The sequence below is a fragment of the Ailuropoda melanoleuca genome, chromosome 5 (assembly GCF_002007445.2).
Source record: "Ailuropoda melanoleuca isolate Jingjing chromosome 5, ASM200744v2, whole genome shotgun sequence".
Lineage (NCBI taxonomy): Eukaryota > Metazoa > Chordata > Mammalia > Carnivora > Ursidae > Ailuropoda > Ailuropoda melanoleuca.
This window is the reverse complement of record NC_048222.1, coordinates 69397140-69423389: the sequence shown is the minus strand read 5'-3', so window position 1 is coordinate 69423389 and position 26250 is coordinate 69397140. Positions and strand designations below refer to the sequence as shown.

The window sequence follows — 26250 nt, the reverse complement described above, 5'->3', positions numbered from 1 at the left end:
AAAAAAAAAAAAAAAGAAAAAAAAATTTGCTTCCTGAAGCTTCGTGTCCCTGAAACACCATCTGCCTAAATCCGCATGTGGTTTACCACGACTCGCAGCATTATCATAGCTTCTTGGCTGAGTGTCACGGGATCATACACGTCTACGGGGACAGAAGACAGCAGCTGGGAGAGACGGCATTCCAACCTAACACGGCTGGCTTGCCAACCACCTCGGAAAGCTCAGGCTGTGTGACTGTGGGCACCTTTCGACTTTTCTCACCACTATGAAGGTGCTATCAGATGAGACAGAGTCCTGGAGAGTATTTTTGCCAACCGTAAAATATTAGTTCCTACTATTCCATTTTCTCCATGTGTGTGAGCCACTTTGGTCAATTACCTCCGGAACATGGTTCACTTGGCTTCCCTGGTGACTCAGCAAGCCCCTGGTTGTGTCACCCTTTGCCCAGACGGCATGTCTCAGGTGATGGGAAACAAGGGCCTGGCTTGAACCTCCTCTAGGCTTCAGGAAGAACAGCACATCTAGGAGGACACCTGCCACAAGCTGATTTTGCATGAGGACCTGAGAAGCCTCCTGAGGAAAGAGCTCCTACTGAAGGAAAGACGGTCCTGGCTTCCCCAGGCCGAGGCAGGAGTAAGTCAGGCCTCTGCGGTCAGCGGGAAGGGCGGGATTCTTAGCCCTCACGCTGTCTAACGCTCAGATTTCTCTCCCTGCCCGACCTCTCGTGTGAACCCTATGAAAAGCATGAACAGTGAGGAATAAAAGGGAAAGCTGTTTTCCTGAAAAGTCTCTAGGATTTAGGGGCACGAGGCACACTGAGGGATCTCCCCCTGCCTCGCTGCCTGACACACGCCAACAGAACTCCCTGAGGCTGCGACCACTCTGTGGCTGGTGGCCTTGGTGGTGGCCAGGGGAAGGAGATAAGGAGAAGGAGAAGGGGAAAAGGGTAACTGCCCGCGGCAGCGCATCCATTCCGGATGTTCCGGATCATGCACACTCTGTGCTCTGGGATCGCAAGAAATATTTGAGGCATTTTGTGGGGAGCTGGGGTCCCAAGTGAGTAGGTATTTGAAAAGCCAGTGAATTTAGGATTGTGAGGGTGGCTCCAAGTGCGCTCACAGGTTGTATTACAGAAAGATCATGACGGAAATAACACTCATTTCCCTTGCCGGAGTCTCGGAGGTCAATGTTTCAAAGGAGCAAACAGAGCAAGGTGATTTCAGCAAATATCCGGTGGGTGGGCGTCTGTTATGTGCCAGGCCCCGTCCAGGCCCTGCAGATACAAAAGCAGGCAGACATCATGTGTGTTCTTGTGGATCTTACAGTCGGGGAGGAAGGCGAGCAGCACCTCATCGTAAACGCCTACAAGCACCAAATTCAAAGAAAGATACACAGGGAGCCCATGAGCAGGGATCACCCTTAAAGATAAACGTATTTCACCATCTGGTCTAAGATCAACCCTGTCCACATCTATACCTTTAATCCAGGAGCCTGAGAAGCTACACGCTGTGCTGGACAGAACAGAACGGAACACCAGGATCCTGGGGCACCTGGGTGGCTCGGCCAGTTAAGCGTCGGCCCTCGACTCAGGTCATGATCTCAGGGTCCCGGGATGGAGCCCTGCATCAGGCTCCCTGCTCAGTGGGGAGTCTGTTTCCCCCTCTGCCTGCCGCTCCCCCTGCTTATGCACTCTCCTGCTTTCGCTCTCTGGCAAATAAATAAAATCTTAAAAAAAAAAAAAAAGAATACAGGATCCTGCTCGAGCTGTGAGCCCACATGCAAATACTAGCTGTATTCCCAGGTAAGTCATTTCTTGGAGTTTGTCTTTCTATGTCTACAAAACGTGACAAGGAATATGTGCCCCCCTTGCCCATCTCAAGCAAGCGATAGTGAGGGGTAAGCACAAGACTGCACAGGAAGATAACCTGAGATCCAGAATCTAACAGACATATCCAGAACCACAGTATTGTTTGTACGTGGATTATAATCGTTTTCCTTAGGAACCCGCAGCTGGTACAACGGTGTTACCGTGTCACTCTCCATGCTGGCTCGATGGTTCATTTAACCTGTCAGCTTGGCTAGGCTCTAGTGCCCAGCTGCGCAGTCAAATACCAAGACAGATGTTACATGCATGGTATTGTGAAGGTCTTTTTTAGACATGGTTGACCACGAAATCAGTCGACGTTGTGTAAAGCAGCCATCTTCCATAAGATGGAAGGGACTCACCCAACCAGTCCAAGGCCTTAAAGGAATGAGGTCACCTCAAGAGGACAGAATTCTGCCTCTGGATGCCTTCAGACTCAAGGTCCCAACATCAGCTCTCCTCTGGGTCTCCAGGGTGCAGGTCAGCCCTGCAGATTTCAGACTGGCCAGCCCCAATGGCAGAAGCCAACTCTTTCACCTGAATCTGTCTCTCTCTATACATACACACATATAGAGATCTATCTAGAATTTATAATTCACTCATAAACACACACACACGCGCACCATCTGTTCTGATCCTCTGGAAAACCCTAACACATCTGACTTCCACGGAATTCCACGAAAATGCACGGAGGCTCAGCCTCACGTAGGTTCCGACCTGTATGGCAGTGAGCACTTCACAGCGAGGGTCCTGGAGCCAGACGGCCAGGGCACCATTTAGCAGCGGTCATCCAGTAAACGGAACCTCGTTTTCTGTGTCCCTCTCTGCCTTTAGAGGACAGTCACATTTTACGTAAGGGATGAACTGAAGGTGTCAACGTGATTCAGAATTCACAGAACTCAAGAACAATCCTGCCCAAGGACACGGACCCTTTCTGCTTATCAGCTAAAATGCAATAAGCACTGTGTCCAAAGACCAAGCCTACTACTCTGAAATTGTGACTCTTGACAGACTGTTACTCTGTGGGGATTCACATCCCTTCTCACGGTGTGTATGCAGTGAAGGTGTACTAATTTTTTATATTGCACTGTTGCAAAGTCACATAAAATACACATACGACATTCCCCAACAGCTCAATATTTCTGTTGGTTAATGCCTCACTGAAACACTTCTTTTATATATATAATATATATATTATATATATATACATTATACATATATATATACACATATATATGATTTTATTCATTTATTTGAGACAGCGCACGAGTGGGAGAGGGGCAGAGGGAGAGGGAGAAGCAGACCCCCTACTGAGCAGGGAGTCTGACTCGGGGCATTCCCAGGACCCCGGGATCACAACCCTAGCCAAAGACAGATGCCTAACCCACTAAGTCACCCCAATATTTATTATCTATTTTTAAAGATTTATTGATTTTAGAGAGAGAACAGGCACGTATGAAGGGGGAGGCACAGGGAGAGGGAGAGAGGGTCTTAAGCAGACTCTGCACTGAGTGTGGAGCCCAACGCAAGGCTCGATCCCATGACCCTGAGATCATGACCTGAGCCGAAACCAAGAGTCGGTTGCTCAACCGACTGCATCAGCCAGGTGCCCCTGAAACATTTATTATATTAATCAAAAAAGAAACTAGACAAGATAACACTCTCTTTTCATCTTGAATTATATCTTACAAGTTATATAGGGATTTTATAATATAAGAGCAAACTTGCTGTAATATAATTAGTAAATAACTAGCAGTTAGATTATATACTCACGCAAGATAATAGAAAATGCATATTGGCCTTTGCCCTCGTTCCTGGCACAGAGCTCCTGAAATCCTTGTAAGTTCTTGAGTGATAAGGGTACCAAGAGCATCTTTTGTTCTAGTATTTGGTCTTTGATTCTGGTTTCTGACACAGGGCTCCGGAAATCCTTGTAATTTCCTGGGTGGCAGGAGGGTACTTTGTTCGAATGAAGTGACTGGGGGAGTTCCTGGGTGGCTCTTAGATGAGGGCTGGCCATTGGAAAGACGGAAGCGTGATTAGAAGCTTGGGATTTTCAGCCCTGCCCCCATTCTCTTGAGAGAGCTGAGGGCTGAAAATAGAGTTAATGATGGATCCTGCTTATGTCATGAAGCCTCCACAAAACCCCAAAAATACGGGGTTCAGGGAACTTCCAGGTTGGTGAACACATCCACACGGGGAGGGTGATGCACCCCAACTCCACGGGGACAGAAGCTCCTTTGCCAGGGACCTCCCAGAACTTACCCTAGGGATCTCTTTATCTGGCTGTTCCTCTCGCTCCTTATCATATCCTTTCATAAATTGGCAAAGCGTAAGTGTTTCCCTGAGTCCTGTGAGCAGCTTCAGCAAATCAGTACAACAAACAAGGAGGTGGGGGGGGAAGCTCAGATTTATAGCCAGGCAGTCAGAAGCACAGGTGATGAGCTGGACTTGGGACAGGCATCTGGACGGGGGAGCCTCGTGGGACTGAGCCCTTCACCCCGGGGGAGCGGACACACCCAGAGGGGTAGTGTCAGAATTGAGTTAAACTGCAGAGTATCCAGCCGGTGTCCCAGCGTGGCCTGCTGTAGGGAACCCCCCAACACACACACGTGGGGTCGGACGCGTTGTGAGTGTGGTAGCAGTGGGACAGGAAAGGAGAGACGCAGTAGGAAAACTGAGTTTTCTAATACAATTCGTAAAGAGTTAAACTTACCCGATATTTCAAGACAGCAGTAACCATCTAGGTGAGGAGTATGGGTTATGTAAGACGGCGAAGAACAGAGATTTGGGGAGACAACTGTGTGTCCTTGTATTCTTATTTTAATTCTGAGCATGAGTGACCACAAGTACTGAGACCGAAACCTCCAAACTGTGCCGCACCACGATGCCCCTCTGCCTCCTCCCTCTCTTCCCAGCAGAGGAAGGGCCAGACTCGGGCCACCTGTGCTCCGAGTCTCATCCCCTCCCACGTGCCCAGGAGCTTTAACGCCTCAGTTATCTGCTCTTTGTGCCCCGTCTTTCGCGCTCCCTCTCCACTGGTGCCAGCCAATCGGCACTTGAACAAGTTCAGATCTCTCCATCCCAACACTATAACCTAAGCGAAACCTTCTTCAGCTAGGCCCCTCCCCTCCCATTCCTTCCAGAAGGATTACTCAGTCTTCTTCCCCTCACCTGACCTCCTGGGCCATCTTCCCTGTCTCCTGCCCCATGGTTTCTGCCAGGGGCGCAGGCAACGTTGCTGCTTCTCCACCCACTGAGCGCTTTACACCCGAAGGCCCTAGTTTCAGGTGACCTCTCTGCAGATTTTTACCATGGGGACCACTGCCCATTCTTGAGACACTCTTTCCTTGTCTTCTGTGCATGTCATCATTCTGGTGCTCTCTGGCCAATCGTTCTGTTTCCCCTGCAGGTTCTTCTACCTGGCCCTCCTGTAGGAGTCTTCCAGGCCTTTTTCTTAGGTGCTCTGCTCTTCCTCCCTGACCCTCATCCAGGGTCACCTCCCCCATCCCTACAGCATCATCCACCACAACCATGGGGATGATCATGACATCTCTCCCTTCGCCCCAGTATCTCTCCTGCATCATATACAGCTACGTGCCTCCTGGACACCTGCCCCTGGATGCCCCACAACACAAAAATAACCCATTATTTTCATCTTCCTGTCCTGCCTCCACATCTCCCCCACACCCAAAAATTCCAAACCTTCCCCTTCTCTTTTTGAATTTTTCACTATCCGTGCAATTGACCAAGATGAGAAATTGGAAATCATCCAGGGACTTTTTAGGGATATGAGTTGAGGGTGGGCTGAATGGAACCCCAAAGGACATGGGCCAGACTGGAGGCCTTGGCCTCCTCAAAGAGCCAACCCATTGCTCTCACTGGCTCCCCCAGGATGGGGAAGCTTCGGAGGATTTTAGTCAGGATATCTGGGTCAAGAGTCAGCCCCATTTTTTCCTCCAACTGCAGGGAGGCCAGCCAGAAACTGAGGCCCCAGCGCTGCTCAATGTTGAAGTCACGCTCCCCTCCAACCTTCAAATGGGAAGCAACTGCTGCCCCCCTGTGGCAAGATGGAGGCACTGCAGTCCTTTACAGAGGCCACAGGCTGGCTAAGGCCACTTAGGATCTTCCCCCTTCAAATAGGCTTTACCCTACAAAGGACTCTTTCTCTCCTTGATATTTATTAAGAAAACAATCTTGGTTCTCTTTATTTTGAAATGAAAAAACTGAGGTACAAAAGCGAGTGTTGTAAAAAAGAATTTTGGTATTTTTATGCTTGGCAATACAGCTTTAAAATTATTCGAAACCATAACGCCAGTGTTTATAAATTTCTATCCAGTGGTTTGTTGTCTGGTGTTATCACAGAGCTAGGCATCTGGCGGCCTAGAATTGTGGGGAAAATAAACCGGTGGCTCTGAGGAGATCCTCTTTGACCTGAGGCTGTTAACATTCTGAAAACCAAAGCACATTTTCTGGTTGGGTTCACCCAAGGCCAATATTAGCGTCAGCGGGCAGAAGCACTCCTGACTCCCGAGAGTCTCTGTCCCCTGGCAAATGGCTTTCTGAATCACCTCTGCCGGCTGGTGGCTTTACTTGTTTCTGGGGACAAGAGAACCACAGCTGCCATTCAGGTAGGTCACAGGGACTGGTGAGCAACTTTGGGCTTGGGGGAAGATGGCACAGCCGAAGGGCGCTGACGTCTGTCTGAACGGTACCACTGACGGGAGGAGTCATCAGAAATCCTACCAGGGGAAAGCCATGAAAGCCTGAAAATGGGGTATTCGTAAGCCACCAAGTGAGAGGAGGCAGGCCTGTGCGGTTTCTAACAGCACCAGCCGAATGCCCACGTGCGAGTGGGCTTAAAGCCCCACTTGACGTAGGAGAAAACGCAGGCTCGGAGAAGTTGCCAAGGTCACACACACAGCTCGTGAACAGTATGACCAAGCCTCAGCCCCCGTGTTCTCTTCTCTATAAAACCACAAGCTGGTCCCCGTTTGTCTTTGTGTTTTTTCATTTTGCTCTGGGCTAAGAACACCTGTGTTTGAGAGATGCTCCTTACCAAGTCATGTTTAAGGTGCCTATGGAGAGAATAAAAAATAACCGCCAATGCTCTTGGATGCTTTTTGGCAAATGCTTCCTCCCCAGTGACAACCTAACAATTAGCAATTAACCAGGAGGCTGGTTACCAAGTTTTGGGAATCCTCTGATACCTGGCGAGTCTCGTTGGCCCCCTGCTGGTTCAGTGCTGGAACTGCAGAGTCTCAACAGGCGAGAATACAAAGGGCCCCAACCTTGCGCCACACTCATCAGTCACCATCAGAGGAAACGGACCTTTTGCTCAGCACACATCACTGAGCTCTGGGCAAAAACACTCCTAGGCAAATTTTTTTTTAAAACACAGACTAGAAATGAAATACCTGCCTCGAACTGAAAGAAGAAAAGCCTCAAGAGATCCAGGTGTCAAATAGTATTTACTTACCTGTTGCTGCTAGATATTTTTTCTCCCCTGATGGTATGTATATATTCATCCTTCAAATATTTACTGTGTGCCTACTCTGTGTCTGGGTGTCAAGCAGTAAATAAAACAGTCTCATGGAGCTTACATTCCAGTGGGGAGACAGACAATGAGCAAGGAAACAGACACTAATTATAAATTTAAAAAGATGCTATCAGGGTTAAAAAAAAAAAAAAACCCAAAAGGACACTGTGACAGAGAATGGGGGCTACTCAGAGCAGTGCGGTCCAGGCAGCCCTCTCTGATAGGCGACTCTGAAACGAGACCGAAGAGGAAGGTAGGTGACGCAGAGTGGGAAGATCAGACGGCGTGAAGCTGGAGTGAGCCCACTGGTGTGACCAGGGCTGAAGGGAGGCAGGGCGGGAGCGGGCGTTAGAGAGAGGTTTGGGTGTGCAGCGGCTGTGGATCTTTGCAGGACGCGGCAGGAAGTGTTCTTTTTAACCCAGGTGCAATGGGAAGCCACAGATTGAATCTTAACCCGGGAGAGTGACACTGACGGGACTTAAATTTTTATTTTAAAAGTTTAACTCTGCCTTTCCTGTGGAGAACAATTTGAAAGAAACAAAAAGTTGAAGTGATGTGGTTTCTAACAGACAATTTCATAAATTCATGCCAGGCACAATGGTATCTTGAACCAGGCTGTCTGGAGTAGAGCCAGAGAAGAGAGAGGACAGGCAAATACAGGTGTAGTTTAGAAACAGAAATGAAATAAATTGCTAATAATTTGGGTCTGACATGGAATGGAGACATGGAGCATTATTGCAAATTTTTAGCCTGTATGCAGGGCTAAGTGGTGGCACTATTCCTTTAGACAGAAAAGACTGATATAAACAGGTTGTGGAAGGTGGCGGTGGAGAGATCAGGATTGACGTGGTAATTTAGCAATTCACAGAAGGCTCGAGATGTACAAGAAACAAGTTTGGGTTGAAGATACAAATGTTGGGTGTCATCAGCAAAGAAATAGCATTTGGAGTCAAGAGAAGAAATGAAATCCTCTCGACAGAGAATTGAGAAGAATAAAAGCACGAGAGCCAGCACCGAGCCCTGCAGAACTGAAACAAGGAAAAGCTGCCATTCGAACAGCAGGAGAACACTGCCAAGGAGGCTGGGAAGAAAACAGTTAGTGGGGAAAAGGGAAAGGAGGAAAGCCAACAGTGTGCCATCCTGGTGCAAAAACCAAGGAAGAAAAGGGTTTTAAGAAGGTCAAGTGCGCCGAATGCTGCCGAGGTTGAATAGGATGAAGGTAGAACGTCGGTAAATTTGGCAGGAGAGTGGCTGGCCCTGACAAGAACTGTCCAAGGCATCTCAAAATTAACCTGTGGGAAATTGAACTTGAACTCTCCCCCGGACAGGCTCAGTGTAATCCTCTTGGAGGAAAGGGCTCCTTTTCAGTTCCTCAGGCCAAAATCTTGGTATCACCCCTGACTCCTCTTTCAGTTCCTGCCTCCATCCACAATCTGCCCATTTCTCACTACATCTCTCTCCTGAATTATTACAGAAGCCTCTTAAATGAGTTCCCCTATTCCAGTCCTCCCTCCCCTTAGGAAGATTTTCAATACAGCAGCTGGAATGATCCTTTTCAAGGATACATACTCAGAGGACAAGTCAAAGACCCTGTAAGGAGATTAGTCCGCACGTGCCCAGTCGCACCCTCCCCTTCCTGCTGTCATCCAGTGTCCTTCCAACCACCCTCCTGGGTCTTGGGCTCCAGCCACACTAGCCTCCTTGCTTTTGCATGGGCAGCTGTCTGCCTGGGACATCTTTCTCTACGTATCACACAGCCCACTCTCCAACTCTCAGAGCTTGGCTTATCTTCCCAGGAAGGAGCCCCCACCCCTATTTTAAGTTGTTTCCTCCATCTTCCTCCTCTGCTTTATATTTTTAGAGCACTTATAATCATTTCATTTACTATATATTTTACTTATCTGTTTGTTTAGAGACTATATCTCTCTTGTCCTGCCAATCTTTGAGGTTCATGTTTCTTTCCCTGGTACCTAAAACAGTGCCTGGCAATCAAGAAATACTTGTTGATCTAACAAACAATGGGCAGGGACGGCAGACTACCACGCACTAGGAGAGAATGGGAGGTGGGNGTTTGTCTTTGTGTTTTTTCATTTTGCTCTGGGCTAAGAACACCTGTGTTTGAGAGATGCTCCTTACCAAGTCATGTTTAAGGTGCCTATGGAGAGAATAAAAAATAACCGCCAATGCTCTTGGATGCTTTTTGGCAAATGCTTCCTCCCCAGTGACGACCTAACAATTAGCAATTAACCAGGAGGCTGGTTACCAAGTTTTGGGAATCCTCTGATACCTGGCGAGTCTCGTTGGCCCCCTGCTGGTTCAGTGCTGGAACTGCAGAGTCTCAACAGGCGGGAATACAAAGGGCCCCAACCTTGCGCCACACTCATCAGTCACCATCAGAGGAAACGGACCTTTTGCTCAGCACACATCACTGAGCTCTGGGCAAAAACACTCCTAGGCAAATTTTTTTTTAAAACACAGACTAGAAATGAAATACCTGCCTCGAACTGAAAGAAGAAAAGCCTCAAGAGATCCAGGTGTCAAATAGTATTTACTTACCTGTTGCTGCTAGATATTTTTTTTCCCCTGATGGTATGTATATATTCATCCTTCAAATATTTACTGTGTGCCTACTCTGTGTCTGGGTGTCAAGCAGTAAATAAAACAGTCTCATGGAGCTTACATTCCAGTGGGGAGACAGACAATGAGCAAGGAAACAGACACTAATTATAAATTTAAAAAGATGCTATCAGGGTTAAAAAAAAAAAAAAACCCAAAAGGACACTGTGACAGAGAATGGGGGCTACTCAGAGCAGTGCGGTCCAGGCAGCCCTCTCTGATAGGCGACTCTGAAACGAGACCGAAGAGGAAGGTAGGTGACGCAGAGTGGGAAGATCAGACGGCGTGAAGCTGGAGTGAGCCCACTGGTGTGACCAGGGCTGAAGGGAGGCAGGGCGGGAGCGGGCGTTAGAGAGAGGTTTGGGTGTGCAGCGGCTGTGGATCTTTGCAGGACGCGGCAGGAAGTGTTCTTTTTAACCCAGGTGCAATGGGAAGCCACAGATTGAATCTTAACCCGGGAGAGTGACACTGACGGGACTTAAATTTTTATTTTAAAAGTTTAACTCTGCCTTTCCTGTGGAGAACAATTTGAAAGAAACAAAAAGTTGAAGTGATGTGGTTTCTAACAGACAATTTCATAAATTCATGCCAGGCACAATGGTATCTTGAACCAGGCTGTCTGGAGTAGAGCCAGAGAAGAGAGAGGACAGGCAAATACAGGTGTAGTTTAGAAACAGAAATGAAATAAATTGATAATAATTTGGGTCTGACATGGAATGGAGACATGGAGCATTATTGCAAATTTTTAGCCTGTATGCAGGGCTAAGTGGTGGCACTATTCCTTTAGACAGAAAAGACTGATATAAACAGGTTGCGGAAGGTGGCGGTGGAGAGATCAGGATTGACGTGGTAATTTAGCAATTCACAGAAGGCTCGAGATGTACAAGAAAACAAGTTTGGGTTGAAGATACAAATGTTGGGTGTCATCAGCAAAGAAATAGCATTTGGAGTCAAGAGAAGAAATGAAATCCTCTCGACAGAGAATTGAGAAGAATAAAAGCACGAGAGCCAGCACCGAGCCCTGCAGAACTGAAACAAGGAAAAGCTGCCATTCGAACAGCAGGAGAACACTGCCAAGGAGGCTGGGAAGAAAACAGTTAGTGGGGAAAAGGGAAAGGAGGAAAGCCAACAGTGTGCCATCCTGGTGCAAAAACCAAGGAAGAAAAGGGTTTTAAGAAGGTCAAGTGCGCCGAATGCTGCCGAGGTTGAATAGGATGAAGGTAGAACGTCGGTAAATTTGGCAGGAGAGTGGCTGGCCCTGACAAGAACTGTCCAAGGCATCTCAAAATTAACCTGTGGGAAATTGAACTTGAACTCTCCCCCGGACAGGCTCAGTGTAATCCTCTTGGAGGAAAGGGCTCCTTTTCAGTTCGTCAGGCCAAAATCTTGGTATCACCCCTGACTCCTCTTTCAGTTCCTGCCTCCATCCACAATCTGCCCATTTCTCACTACATCTCTCTCCTGAATTATTACAGAAGCCTCTTAAATGAGTTCCCCTATTCCAGTCCTCCCTCCCCTTAGGAAGATTTTCAATACAGCAGCTGGAATGATCCTTTTCAAGGATACATACTCAGAGGACAAGTCAAAGACCCTGTAAGGAGATTAGTCCGCACGTGCCCAGTCGCACCCTCCCCTTCCTGCTGTCATCCAGTGTCCTTCCAACCACCCTCCTGGGTCTTGGGCTCCAGCCACACTAGCCTCCTTGCTTTTGCATGGGCAGCTGTCTGCCTGGGACATCTTTCTCTACGTATCACACAGCCCACTCTCCAACTCTCAGAGCTTGGCTTATCTTCCCAGGAAGGAGCCCCCACCCCTATTTTAAGTTGTTTCCTCCATCTTCCTCCTCTGCTTTATATTTTTAGAGCACTTATAATCATTTCATTTACTATATATTTTACTATCTGTTTGTTTAGAGACTATATCTCTCTTGTCTGCCAATCTTTGAGGTTCATGTTTCTTTCCCTGGTACCTAAAACAGTGCCTGGCAATCAAGAAATACTTGTTGATCTAACAAACAATGGGCAGGGACGGCAGACTACCACGCACTAGGAGAGAATGGGAGGTGGGCAAGCACCATCAGTACATGGTGAACAGATGCTGGGAAAGGCAGCAAAAAAATGGTACAATAACTACAAGGGGTATGAGATTAAAGGAGGGAAAGTTTTCTAATGGGATATATGACCACAGTGACCCAATGGTAATTTTTACTGATCCTATATCCTATAGTAAAAGGCTAGTTTATAACCCTGTGTTTGAGAGCTAATATATAGTGTCACTAATGAGATTAATCTGAGTATCATAAGATTAATCAGAACAGATAAACTAAGGGAAATTTTCTCCAATGTGCCATTTATTAGATAATAAACAGCCCTTCCTGCAAGGGACTTAGAGTCCAGTGATAGTCACCTCAAGTGTGGTGATGATTCATTCAAAAATGATTTCGCAGTAGTGCAATTATGCATGCAAACACTTTTTTTTGAACTGGAATATTACCTGCTCACAGGTAATAAATTCAAAGTCAGGCAGTAAATTCAAATCCTATCCCCACGCTAAACCAAAGCTTAGAGAAGTTAAGTAATTTGCTCAACGTCACATCACTAGTAAATGATGGAGCTGGCACTGAAATTCAGGTGTCTTTGCCAACAGTCTATGTTAAACGTGTGTTAAAATTCACACCAGAATACACGTGTTATGTCTATTCTTTCTATAAAAATCAGAAAAAAAAAAACCCTCTTCTAACTTGGTCCTTCATAATAAAATCCTACAATAACTGTTGGAAGGGATATAAAAGATACTACACATATCTGTCAGAAGCCTGGTAATTAGCAGGAGTAAATGAGCAGAGACAATGCAAACAAATGGAATTGAACCGATGCTATACTCACATGAATAAATATGAAATCACCTAACAAATTAAGTGCCAACGTCCGGGACTGGGAAAAAGCCAGCCTTCTTATTTTGTTTCTTTTTTCCCCCATAGTCTTTGGACTAGTTCCTATTAGCTTTCATCCAAGCTGTAATAGGCAGAATCCTAAAATAACCCCGACCCCCAGGACTGCCACCCTGCATAACCCTCTGCTTCTGAGTGTGGGTGAGACCTCTGAATATAATGGGACCGCACACACTTGTTAAATGACAAAGGTGATGGGATGGCCACTCCCATCGTTACAAGCAGGAGACTAAAGGGAGAGTCTCCCTCTGGCTCTGAAGCAGCAAATGGCCCTGTTGCACGAGGGCCCTGTGGCTGACGACCTGGCATGGCCTCTACGAGCTGAGAGGGACCCTGGCTGGCAGCCAGCAAGAAAGGACCCCAGTCCTACAGCAGCAAGAAACTGAACTCCGCCAACAACCTTACTTGTTGACGACCCCAAGCTCCTGCCAACACATCAACTGCAGCCCGATGAGGCTGAGCACAGGGCCCAGCAAACCCACGCCAGACTCTTGACCAAAGGAACCGTGAGACAATAAGTGGGCATTGTGGCAAGATGCTAAATTTGTGGTAATGTGTCATAGCGTAATAGAAAACTCAAACACAAGCCAATCTTCATCCCTTGCACAGACCCTTGGAGAGGTGACCTAACACGGCCATGACCTCCCATCATCCCAGCGGATCCTAATGGAAACAGAATTCTTCATTCTGAATTGTCCTAATTGTCCTGCTCTTTCAAAGCTCCATGCCTTTTCCTTTGGTATCACTCCCTGCTGAATTCCAACTCAGACTTCAAAACCCAAGTCAGATGTTGCTTCTCCAAAGAATTTCCTTGGAGCCACGCCCACCCACTCCCAAGCAGAACAAATTACTCCTATTCTTTGCTTCCATGACAGCAGTTTTTCTGGACATCTCCCCAGAAACCTGCCATGCATGGTGTACCGTGGTAACCTCTCTCCACCTCCCGCCCCTAGCCCGAGATTCATTTAGGACAGTTGTCCCAGTCCCTGCACCAGGGCTGGCATGGAGTGGGGGCTACATAATTGGATACTGAGTAAAGAAAACGAGGTTCTGGAAAAACACAAGCTTTGGAGCTGCTATTTCTCTTCCACACAGATGATCAGACGTCAGGTATTAATGGAAACTCGGAAAGCTTTCTCCATGACGACAGCTGGGTGACTCATCAAGCCCTTACTGTGCTAAAAGGGCAGGTATTTACTGTCTTGGAAAAGCTGGTCTGAAATGGATAAGTGTGCTCGGAGCGACAGGTGGCAGGTGCCGGGAAGGACTGAGATTCTTCCTAAGGGGGTGGCATGATTTGTTCTGATTTTTAAGCCCCGTGCTAGGTGTGCATGCTTGCTGATGCAAATTCTCTGCTAATCCATGCCTGACATCCAATGCCAACCTAAACAGACAACAAGCCCACAGAGCCAGCTTTACTCAAGGGCTTACCACGATGGGTAGCAAGACAGAAATGAGAATCGTTTATCAACAACATCCGTGGCATCTACAGGCCTCCAGGGCAGATAGCATTTTTAGGAAATCACAGACTCAGGCAAAATGATGCATCATCAATCCGTACAGAATACCATTTGCTCATTATGTATTTTGACAAAACTCGGAAAGAATTCACATTTTTCCTCAGGACCCACTCACATGGGTGAAGATCTGGGGTGCTCCCTTGCAGTGAACCTAAATTAACCATGCTACTGCTGTAGGGCTCCCCCTCACTGGAGAGAGATCGTACAGAACCAGAGAGGATACAAAGCGAGGCGTGGAAATAAGGCACCTGCTTGTCACCGACTCGTAAGAATGGGATTCAGATCCTCTCTATCAATAAATCGTTAAACAACAAAGTACTGCTTTTTTAATAAAAGAATTACAGTGACATTGCCAGAAACTTAAAAAAGAATTCTGGGGGGAAATGATCTTGCCACACTAAAAGAATTTCATTAACATTTGCTATAATTAAAAATATTTCAAAAACATTTTTTGACATAAACTCAATGTCAGTACCTCTTTCAGCTCTCTTTGTGTTTATATGACATCATCCCGAAGAATCAAGTCAGTTCCGATAGGTCCTGCATTTTAAAGATTTTTTTTTTTTTTTTTTACAAATACTGGTTGGCCATGACTCAAAGAGAGAGCCACAAGACCCAATTTCCTAAAGATCAGTATGGGAGAAGATGCGGGGTCTGGGCTCTAATCTTTCTTTTGGGATAATGTTAGATGCTCCTCCATTCACACAAACACTAATGCTCCAGACTTTGGGCGAGGTGCTAGGGCTACAGCTGTGAGTTGATGGATAAGGTCCCTGTTCTCCTGCTACTTACGCTCTTCTGTGGAGGCATGCAGGTATACACTGTGTAGAGTAAGAAGAAATGGGAAACGGAGGGAGGAAATAAAGTTTGTTCGCATGCGTTATTTTAAGTACAACTGGAAACGTCAAACTGGGAGAATACGGTAAATACCTTCGATGCTCTGTGGGCCCACAAGATTCATGGCCTGGTGAGCAGGATACTCTACCCGTGGTCTGGCAATGCCCAGCTGCTCCATAACGCCGTGGAGCAGCCTCTGGATGTCTGTTTCTGAGACCCGGTCGGGGGTCCTCGGGCTATAAGCAGATGCTGGGGTCCATCCAAATGTCAGCCAAAATACTAGGCCGGAGAGCATGGTAGAAACCATCACAGACGCCATTTTTAACCTGCAGAAAAAAGACCAAACATGTATTGATTGGCCACAGTCAGGGACTGCGATGCTCCATCACGCAAGTGGGTGATTCAAGGACCACCCACCCAATGGGGCTGCAATGAAAATCCCTAGGGGTTTGCTCTTGCCTTAAGTGTCCAGTCTAGGCAGAACATCTGCTGTGGAATGGTATTAAAGAAACAAAACAACCCGAGATAGCCAATTCCTTCTGCACGTGGGAGCCTTGGGAAGACTAGCCAGGAATGTCCCTTCTCACTCCTTTTTCTCTCCTTGCAGCTCCCTGAAAGTGCTTCATTACCCCTGACCCCACCACCGTCTCCTCTCTTAGTAAAGCAAGCAAACCAACAACAAGAACTTGCTTCAATTTTGAGAGAGGGAGAGGCACATCGGGAATTTTCCCAGTCTCAGCGGAGAAAAGAGGTTCCGAGGAAGGAGTCAGAAAGACACAAATGGTAAAAAAGCACAGCAGGGTCAGGAGCAGTGGAAGGGAACATCGTAGCTCAGCAGACATCCAATCCATTTGAGATCCTGCAGGGAATGAAAACACAGCCAGCTCAGGCCTGCCCTGCAGTCTGGTAGGCGAGAAGAGGCAACCTAGCTCCCCCACATACTGGCTGAGTGATCCTGGGCAAACGCCTCCGCTTGGTCTGCAAAAAGCGCGTGAGGAAAGCATCTGTGCTATATGGGTTGTTGCAAGCGTCAGCACAAGGCCGGGCAGGGCCCCCATACTATCCAGATGATGCTGGCAACATTGTCTCACGGTTCTAGAGGTGAGAACTTTAAGAGTGGTCATGATGAGAGGAGAGGGAGAAAACAACTCCAGGGAGTCAACCTGTCTTAAACGTTGGCTTCTGTGGAACCAGAAGCCTGCAGAACAAGGGGACAAATATTCATGCAGCTTCCCTCTGCAGCTGCCCAACCTGTTTCAGACCAACGCTTCAGGCTTCAGGAAACGGCTGTGTGAACCCTCCTCCTGACCATTCTTCCATGGAGGGGGCAGGGGGATGCATCTTCTTCCTTGAAACTGCAATACTCAAAACCCCCATTTTTTTCTCTGTAAAGGCAAGGATTTTTCCAACCACCCCTACATATGAAACCTTGCTCCCCAAATTGCTGAGATAGAAAAGCCTGCAATTCTGACGTAAAAGGCTGGCCTTTTCCCCTGGCCTGCTGTGAATGCAGGATGCCTTTGTTTCATTTAAACCCCTGGCCAGCACCGTTCTGATCTGATGGGCCACCTCATTTCCTCCCTCGGGACTCTTTCCCTCGTATTCACAACCGAGCCTCCAAATCCCCACTCATTGTCTGCCCCCAGCCTCCAGCTCAAGGATTTCAACAGGACGCGCCCTCCCCTCCCCATCCCGTAAAACCCGCGCGTCTCGGGTGGGCTTCAGGGGGTCGAGCGGGCATCTACGCAGGACTCACCCAGCGGCCGCCGGAGGATTCCACTGCGGTCTGGGCCTGGGCGGGGGTCCAGCGGTGAGCCGGGTGATCCGTATCGCGCGTGCGTCACCTCCCTCCTCATCTTAGCTCCGCCCCCACCGCTCCTCCAGCAGGTGGAGGCCGCCTAGCTCCGAGGCCCCGGGAACGCGACTCAGATGCTCGTGCCTCCTGCCCTGAGCACGCAGCGTCCAACCTACGCATTCCACGTACACGTGTCTAGGACACTCTTTTACCTATCGACCCCCGTGCAAGTAATTCATCTTTTCTCTAATCAGTGTGCCAGATCGCCACTTCTGCCCCTCGCCCCAAATACCACATCTTTAGTTTTGCCACCTTCCAGGTTTTTGTTTTTTTGTGTTTCTGTTTTTAAGTCTTCTAGCTTGAAGAAGGGGGCAATGGTAGGAGAAACAAAAGATGAAGAGGTCCTAAGACTTTTCAACCATGGTAGTGATCGGGCACATCATAAGGGTGTTTTCAGGAGCCCTTTCACTGAGCGGAAAAACTGGCGATATTTAATACAAGATGTTGGAAACTTCTGTTCGAAGTGATATACCAAAAACACGTGAAAATCTCTAGGAACATTAGTTCTGAGTGTTATTTCTAAACTTGCAGACCAACTATCAAGTAAGATTTCTTTGGCCCGAAGAGAAATTGAACTCCCTGCACATTGCAGAAATTTATCCAGGTAGACCCAGAATTTTTTGTTAAAGATTTATGGAACGGCCTTGAACATGTGAATCTAGTCCAAATACAAAATTCAGATGTAAAACCATAAAACAGAGCATGGCACATTTCTCTCAAGACTGAATAAAGTACCCCGGGGGCCAGAGAGTAGCTTTATGAGGCTAGAATCCAGATCCCTTTACCCTAGCTGTATGCAGCAAACCCACGCTCAGCTATGGCATCTTATGCAATGAAGAGGGGTCCACGAAACTCATTCACAAGACACATGGCCTTTTGGTTTAAAGTCAAGCCTCCTTCCTGTGTCTTTTCTTCCACGGATGCTCGTTTCCAGCTTTTTGTTTCAGTGCATGCTAAATCCACAGGACAAATATGGACTATTACCGGTTTTAGGCTCAAAGACCATGCTGGCGTTTAATATTATTTACACATACTTTAGTTTTTCAGTTCAGAATTTTATCTTAACATTGTTTTTACTGTTATCTTCATTTTGTGCTTGGATAGAGAAGCCATGACAATTTACTGCTTTGATGTTGAATGGAAATTGAAATATTCCAAAAGGTTTGTTTCATATGAATCTTGGTATTTTAAAAACCTATATATCCTGGACTTCATAATCAAACACCAGTATTAAATTCTCAGTGATTATAAAATGTTGCCAGGCAGCCTAATTTAAGTCCTATATAATCGTAGTGTTTGTTGCTCAGTAAACAAATTTGTATAAGATCTTTATTTATGCTTGAAAGAAGTGAAAGTAATCCTTGTAGTGCCCAAGTCCATACTTGTGTTAAGTATGTTCACACATCATTTGACCAGATATTCTCATCTTTATTTTATAAAAAATGAAGAGAGATTAATTCTAAAATTTCACTTTCCTGACTCCAAGATACTCATCCTCATAGGTCCTCCTATACTGTTAGCTTTCGGCTAACAAAAATGAGAGTGACATGTAGGTAGGTTTTTTTTTTAAGAATTTATTTGTCGAGAGAGAGAGAAAGCGAGCACAAACAGGGGTGATGGCAGGCAGAGGGAGAAGCAGGTTTCCTGCTCTGCAAGGAGCCTGATGTGGGACTTGATCCCAGGACCCTGGGATCACGACCCCAGCTGAAGGCAGACGCTTAACTGACCGAGCCACCCAGGCGCCCCAGGGTAGGTTTTTTTTTTTAAATAAATATCTTTCCCTGTTATTAATCTCAGAAAAGCCACTAATTTAGGTAATTGTACAGTTAACCTCCTGTGCCTTCCTACTGGTCTTGCAATTCAACACTTGACCCATACCAATGGATATAAAATGACGTTAGTACATTTTTAAACATTCATCCAGAGGGGAGGTGAAGTTTAAACAATTGCTTTGAATCAGACAACATATATTTCAGAGTTCATGAGTGTTTTCTATCTCCACTTGCTATCAGAAATATCATAAACACCCAAAATGCATATCCAGTTTATATCACAAACCTATTTTGATGTCATAAAACATGGTATTTATAACTAAAGGTTTTCAGTTTTGATGTAAGTCAAATTCTTACTAGTAGTGAGAAAGAGGTGATTCCTAGGTAATATAGAAATAGGAAATAGCTTTGAAATAAAACAGATGTATTGCTATCAAGTAGAACTTGGTAAAGCAGACACCTGATGACTTTAAATTTCTCTGTAAACATGGCTGCTCTGAGCAGATGTGCAATGCTATGCTATTCCGCTCCACTATCTGAGTGTGGCATTCTAATAACCGACCTGCAAAACTATCTTTAGTGCTTCATTCTGCCTACAACATTCTTTCCTCTAAGGCCTTGAGAATACCCACCACCGTTGACATTATTCTTTGCTTAAACATTTGTAACTTCTAATAATTTAAATTATATATATTTAGACAGATTTGCTTGACAATTTGGGTCAGATTCTAAAAGGTACTTTGAGTTTCATCAGAGATTCAGGCCAGTCATTTTCCAGAAGATTACCTTTAATGTCTATGCTAAATAAATAACATTTACACACCAGAAAAAAACCATCACAGGCTTTTATAAGAATCAAAAGTTAAGAATCCAAGTTAAAGTACAGAGGTACAGCAACTATTTCAAATTATAAAATCAAGTGTGTACATACAAGAAATCACCTTGATTAAAAATTTCCAAGCTTAATTATTCCTCCTTAAATAATTTTAAATTCTATGTCAGACAAAACAGCTACAAATGTATTTGTGCAAATTAACTTTAAACACATAGTATGGCTCAAAGTCATCAATTATTTCTGCAGCATCATTCTGTAAGAGCACACTTGAGTCATTCTGCTTCAGCCATTATTCTTAGGCCAAGTGAGCACACTGTACCCAACTACAGACAATAAAAACCTAATTACTCTGCCCCAAATAGGAATAAAGGATTAAGATTCTATTGAAGCAATTTTTAGGGATTTTGGCAAAAACCATAAATATCAATGTAATTGAAGAAATAAGATTTGTAAGGCTTATCTCTTCCCTTTACATGTTAGAAATTCCTTGTAGAAACCTTCTCGACTTAGGAGGAGTAACAGGAAATAGACAACTCGTTCCACTCTTCCTATCACACTTAATATAAAATTCATACAGTTATCAAAAATCAATTTCTCACAAACCCAGACAATTTCTTTCAAAAAGTGTAACCTCTACTTTAAGAGATCACAAGTTTAAATACTGCCATAATTAAGAAAAACAAAATAGTCCATTTATACAAGCATAAGAATTCAAGTTGCTTGTGAGGTGAAATTATAATCTATGACTTAATCTTCCTGAGCTAACAAACTAACATGCAGATTATCCTGCCAGTCCTATTGCCAACCGCTGATTTTATTTACATTAACAAGTATTAATATCTATCAATTACAAGTCTACAGGCTTACTCGTTGGTAGTAGCTGAGCTTTGCCAATAGGATTTTTTGGAGAACCTTTATACCAGACCCTTTCTTTTTCTGACGGTTTCCTAAGGACTCTGGTATTTATCCCAGGACCCATATTATTATTTACAACAGATTTTAATATGTCATGATTTGTCAGGTCATCCAAGGGAACCTTAATTTGGCCATCGGATACTACTTCCTGTTTACAAACTCTGGTAGACCCAAGAGAAGCATTCTTTGAGTCTGGGTGCCTCCTCACCTTTGAGAAAGACTTGTAAGTTAACTCCATGCCTGATTTTGAAATTGCATCATATGGCACTTCACATGCTGTAACCTTCTGTTCCTTAGGACCTGATTTGGTACATGACATCAAGGAATCTTTTGATGTACTTTCTATAGCAGAGGAAAGAGCACTGTCACAGCTCACTGATTTAACCAGGGGAGAAGCAGCATCACCAAGACCTTCCAATTTGTGCCTTACAGGTTGTCTGCTGTACTCCAACAAAGAGTTAATCCTTCTGACAGACTGACGGACAGGTGTACGCTGAAACTTAAGAGGTGACCTAACTTTGGTCCTATTTGGTTCATTGAGAGAAAGCCTGTTAAACCACTGTATGTGGTCTGACACCCTCCCGTGTTCTGTCGTTTGTAAGCTTTCGGAGCCGGCTGTATGGCAGGTTTCCACCAGTGACTGCTGCTGAACGATTCTCACAGGCCTTGGTCTTGGCAAGTTTGTTATATCACCTGTAATCTGCCCTGAAGTGGAGGTGTCAGCTTCATGCTCCCTAGAAGCTGCACATTTCAGTAAGTTCTCTTCAATCATATTCTCACTCTCCTTTAATAGAGGATTTAGTTTATCCCTTGGGGACTGCGGTTTCTTTATGTGTTCATCACTAGGCAATTCTGGCTTGACTGAATGATCTCTAGGTATATTTGAATGGATGCTTTTCTCATGTTCAATCGTATGAGCTGAGTAACATGTTATAATTGCTTCTCTATCCAATTTTTGAGTTTGATGTGAGATGTCTTGTTCTGAAAAACTATTTTCATCTGTTGTAGTTTGATGTTCATTTGATTCTATCACAGTCAAATCATTAGTTTCAAATAGATTTTTCTCTGGGCTATATTCTATAGAAGATGTTTCATTTAGCTTTAGTTTCCCCACATTAGTTATTGATGACTGCCTGTGATTTACCAAGGCATGAAGATTACTTCCAGATTCAGAAAATGCTTTCTGAATTTTCACCAAAGTCTCCGTGGTCGAGTTATTTTCATCCCCACTAAGAGAGCTTCCAGTTACATTGTTATTATGCTTATCGTGTATGTTAGTAGGGGTGAATTCATATGAACTAACAGGGGACTTCTCAACCGTAGTATCAGGCTCCAAAGAGTTTTCCACCTCAAGATTTCCGTTGATCGGAGAAGCTTCATTTGCAGCTCTTTCTTGAAAACTGGAACTACTAGGTCCTGTCCAAGACATCCGGTAACTTGTTCCATCTAGACGCTCTGGGGTTAGTAAGTTTTCCTCAGACTTACTGATCTTTTTTGAACCTAAAATAAAGCAGTTCAGTCTTTTTAATCACTTTATTTGAAACATATTTGAAATATTATTCAAACACACGGCAGATAAAGGTATTAAGCATTAAATTTCAATAAATTAAGGATTTGTGTTAAAAATAATTTTTAATATAAAAATGTCAAACATTTTTGTATTTATATTTTGTATGTCTTCCAGCTGTTCGGACAAAAATACAACACCAATTCAAATATTTTCACTATTCAAACATGAATTTTTAATTTCTAGAGCAGTAAATTAATATATTTTACAATAAAATAACTGAAGCTTACATGTCAATTATATCCAATTATATCTCAAGAAAGCCAGAAAAGCAATGAAAGTAGGCTTTTCAGGTAAAACTAACAATATGATGTAACTATACCTTTCTTTGTTAATCTTTCCTCAATATCTGGGCTAAAAAGCAGACCTGTTTTTACAGACTCGATCCTATTTTTTAAACTTTGTTGATTTGCAAGTCGTCGACCAACATTTTCATATCTGTCAACACCAGAACACCCATTCTGCACAGAAAAGAAAAATTGAAAATATATTGGTTAAGAAATAAACCTAGTTAATTCAAATATTAAAACAAAGTAAATTTTTGTAGTTATCAAAATCCTCTACAGCTGATAGAAAAAGGTATATAAGGGGCGCCGGGGTGGCACAGCGGTTGAGCGTCTGCCTTCGGCTCAGGGTGATCCTGGCATTATGGGATTGAGCCCCACATCAGGCTCCTTTGCTGTGAGCCTGCTTCTTCCTCTCCCACTCCCCCTGCTTGTGTTCCCTCTCTCACTGGCTGTCTCTATCTCTGTCGAATAAATAATAAAATCTTTAAAAAAAAAAAAAAAGAAGAAGAAAGAAAAAGGTATATAAAATTAAAAAAACAATTTCATACCAAACACAAAGATACTTGCATGCATGTTGATAAAAACTGTAAGCATGTGACTTGGCTAATACTTGATATTTTATGATCTAAAATAAAAACAGCCTCACATATTAACTAAAATAATTTCTTTTGTGATGACTCTGTGCTAGGACCTGCTCACAACAGTGAATGAACAGAACAAAACAAACAGACCAAATGCTTACCCTCAGAATTTACATTCTAGATGGGGAGATTTCGAGGACAAGAAAACCAGTAAATTATACAATATTATACAATACACAAGGTGAGAAATGCTATGGAGAAAAGCAGAGCAGGGTAAGAAGGCTATGGGGGGGGGGGCGGGTGTATCATTTTAAACAGACTGATCAGAAGATGATTTGTGAGTAAAGAAAAATGTGAGAGAGCCATGAAGATAAAAGGGGAAAGAACGTTATCCCAGGGAGAAGAAAGGCCGGGGCAGTGTCCAAGGCTGAAACCAGGTCTGGCATATTTGACAGAGAGCAAGGAGGCAAGAAGCTGAGGGAGCAAGAGGGAGTGGTGAGAGGAGGGCTCGGAGAGGCCGGCTGGTTCCAGTTCTGTGGAGAGGTACATGTAAACATTATCTTTTTTTCGGAGGAAAATGAGGAGTCACTGGAGGATTCTGAGCAGGGGCAGAGGAGTGACAGGACTTTACTTGGGATTTAACAGGATCGTTTTGGCTGTAGTACTGCAGCAAGGCAGGAGCAGGCAGACCTGCTAGTAGGAGCTTGTTGCAGTAATCCAAGTTGGAGAGGACAGAATTTATAGACTATTAGAAAGGTAGTACCAGTGAGAATTGGTCAGTCTGGATATGCTCTAAAAGCAGAGGAGACATAAGAGTCCCTAATGGTTTACACAGGGCATGTGAGGAAGCGAGGAGTCGAGAATGCCTACGTGCTTTTAGGCCTAAGAGACTAGAAGAATGAGTTGCCATAGCTGAGATGGTGAAGACTGTAGGTGGGGATGTGGTTGGCGGAGAGGGGGAGGAGTGGAAAAATAGCAGCAGTGAAGAAATGCATCTTGCAAGCTGTATTTGGGACAGGTTGTGCCTGAGATGTCTATTGGATGGACATCAAGTAAAGAAGTCAAATAAGCAGGTGTTAAGAAACTGTCAAGTTGTTCAGGACAGTATTTTGGGCAAGAGATACAAACTTGGATGTCTTAAATAAATACATGATGTTTAAAGCTAATGAGCACCTTGCATGAGTGTAGAAAGAGAAGAGGGAAATCCAAGGACAAAGCTTCGGGCACTCCGATGTAAAGGAATTAGGAAAGTAACCAGTGAAGAAGGAAGAAAATCAGTGCCCCTGACGCAAGGAAGGAAGTATGCCAAAGAGGAACAAGCGACTAGCCTGGTCAAATACTGTTGACAAGTCAAGTCTAACAAGGACTGTTATTTGTCCACTGGTTTGAGCACCACTGAATTCATGGGTTATCTTGAGAGCAGTTGCATTGAGTGTTGGGGATGAAAGCCTTAATGGAATCGATTTAAGCAGAACAGAAAAGGAGGGACTGATAGATATCAATTCATGTGTAAGAGTTTGGTATGAAGGGGAGTAGAGAACGGGACAGTAGCTGGAGAGGCAGGGTTGAGAGTGTCTTTTACCATCAAGTCTACAGCTTTATGCTAATATAAACATCAGTGAAATGGTGAAAGACACTTACTATGTCTTTGCTACTTTTCCCCAGACTAAATTTCAAACGAAGAGATCTTCGGACCTTTTCTTTACGACTGATCTTAGGAGAGAAGCAGCCTGCTTTTCCTGATTCCACCCTAAAAAAGCATGGGATTAAAAATGTCAGCATTAAAAAAAAAAAAAGTTAGCATAAAAACTGGAGGCATTCTTGCAAAATGCAATGTGAAAGTCCAGAGCAAATTATATCGCTAGTAATTAAACAGAGTAATAATTTTCTAAAATCAGTTAAGCTTTAAGATACCATATACGAACACATTATATTTGTATATAAAATGGCCTCTCCTGTTTATCACAAGCGTTAGTCACTTATAAACCAGACTCATTAGACTAGACTAGCCTTGGGGCGCCTGGGTTGGCTCAGTCTGTTGAGAGTCTGACTCCTGCTTTCAGCTCAGGTCATGATCTCATGGTCCCGGGATTGAGACCCATGTCTGGCTCCACGCTCAGCGGGGAGTCTGCTTGAGGATTCTCTCTCTCACTCTGCCCCTCCCCCTCAAATAGATAAATCTTTCTTTTTTAAAGAAAAAAAAAAGACTAGCCTTTAAATTAATGGGAAATTAAAAAATTATACACATTAACATACAATAGCAATTTTAAGCACGCAAAGTGGACTCAAACTAGAAATCATTCTTTGATGAAGGGATATTTTGTAATCAAACATTTTCCCATTTTCTTTTGGGTTGCTAGGAAGCCCAGAGTTAATTCTGTACTTTAGTACACATTAGTACTTGGGAAAGACTTAATGGTCTGAACATCTATTTATACTTTCTCTTCTCATCTTGGTTTTCTATTCTAATTTATATTTTCCCTGATTCTGAAATTTTACATATACCATTTTATTATTTGGAATTTTTATAATCTGTCTCATACACATTTTGGAAAATTTCGAGCCATATATAAATAAAATGACCCATGATTAAAAAAAAAAAAAGACATCATTCTCTGGAGGATATATAAAGGGCAACTGATTGATAAGACAATAAAGGCAGAAGGAATTTTTTAAAAATTATGACTCAAATATGATTCTCAGCAGAAAGACAAACAAAATATATACCAAATGTTTATCCAGTGAAACGAAGTGTCCTGGATTTATTACCTGCAAACTTTTTTGCTTGCAATCCTCTTACTACGCCTTAGCACTCCTGTACTGATCAAATGGTTCCCACTGATGGCTACAGGAGAGAGTGAACTCTGAGATGATCCTTCTGGGCTTGTATCAAAGGGAACTATAAAAATATAAACACATGTAACATACCACCCATACTTCCTTTTCAAAGTATAAAATATTAATAGCAATTAAAGTCTTAATTTCCCAGGCGCCTGGGTGGCTCAGGGCGTGATCCCAGAGTCCTGGGATAGAGCCCCGCATCAGGTTCCTTGCTCCACTGGGAGCCTGCTTCTTCCTCTCCCACTCCCCCTGCTTGTGTTCCCTCTCGCTG

The 26250-nt window shown here is 44.4% G+C and overlaps 2 protein-coding genes across 3 annotated transcripts in view; both read right to left on the bottom strand.

Annotated features, from left to right (window-relative positions):
- Nucleotides 1–17210, bottom strand: part of SCG5 (secretogranin V) — a 59628-nt gene extending 42418 nt beyond the window's left edge. For both annotated transcript variants that reach the window (XM_011223154.3, XM_002917806.4), the window contains exons 1-2: nt 17083–17210; nt 15420–15652 (exon numbers count right to left, since the gene is read on the bottom strand). In XM_011223154.3, coding sequence (XP_011221456.2) covers nt 15420–15645 — 226 coding nt within the window. In that variant the 5' untranslated portion in view covers nt 15646–15652; nt 17083–17210. The remainder of the gene's footprint in view (nt 1–15419; nt 15653–17082) is intronic.
- A 1659-nt stretch (nt 17211–18869) lies between these two features.
- LOC100465237 (rho GTPase-activating protein 11A) overlaps nt 18870–26250 on the bottom strand; it is a 25239-nt gene continuing 17858 nt past the window's right edge. Inside the window, exons 10-13 of the mRNA XM_034661202.1 lie at nt 25908–26037; nt 24780–24888; nt 22593–22731; nt 18870–22203 (exon numbers count right to left, since the gene is read on the bottom strand). Of these exons, the coding sequence (XP_034517093.1) occupies nt 20636–22203; nt 22593–22731; nt 24780–24888; nt 25908–26037 (1946 nt within the window). The 3' untranslated portion in view covers nt 18870–20635. The remainder of the gene's footprint in view (nt 22204–22592; nt 22732–24779; nt 24889–25907; nt 26038–26250) is intronic.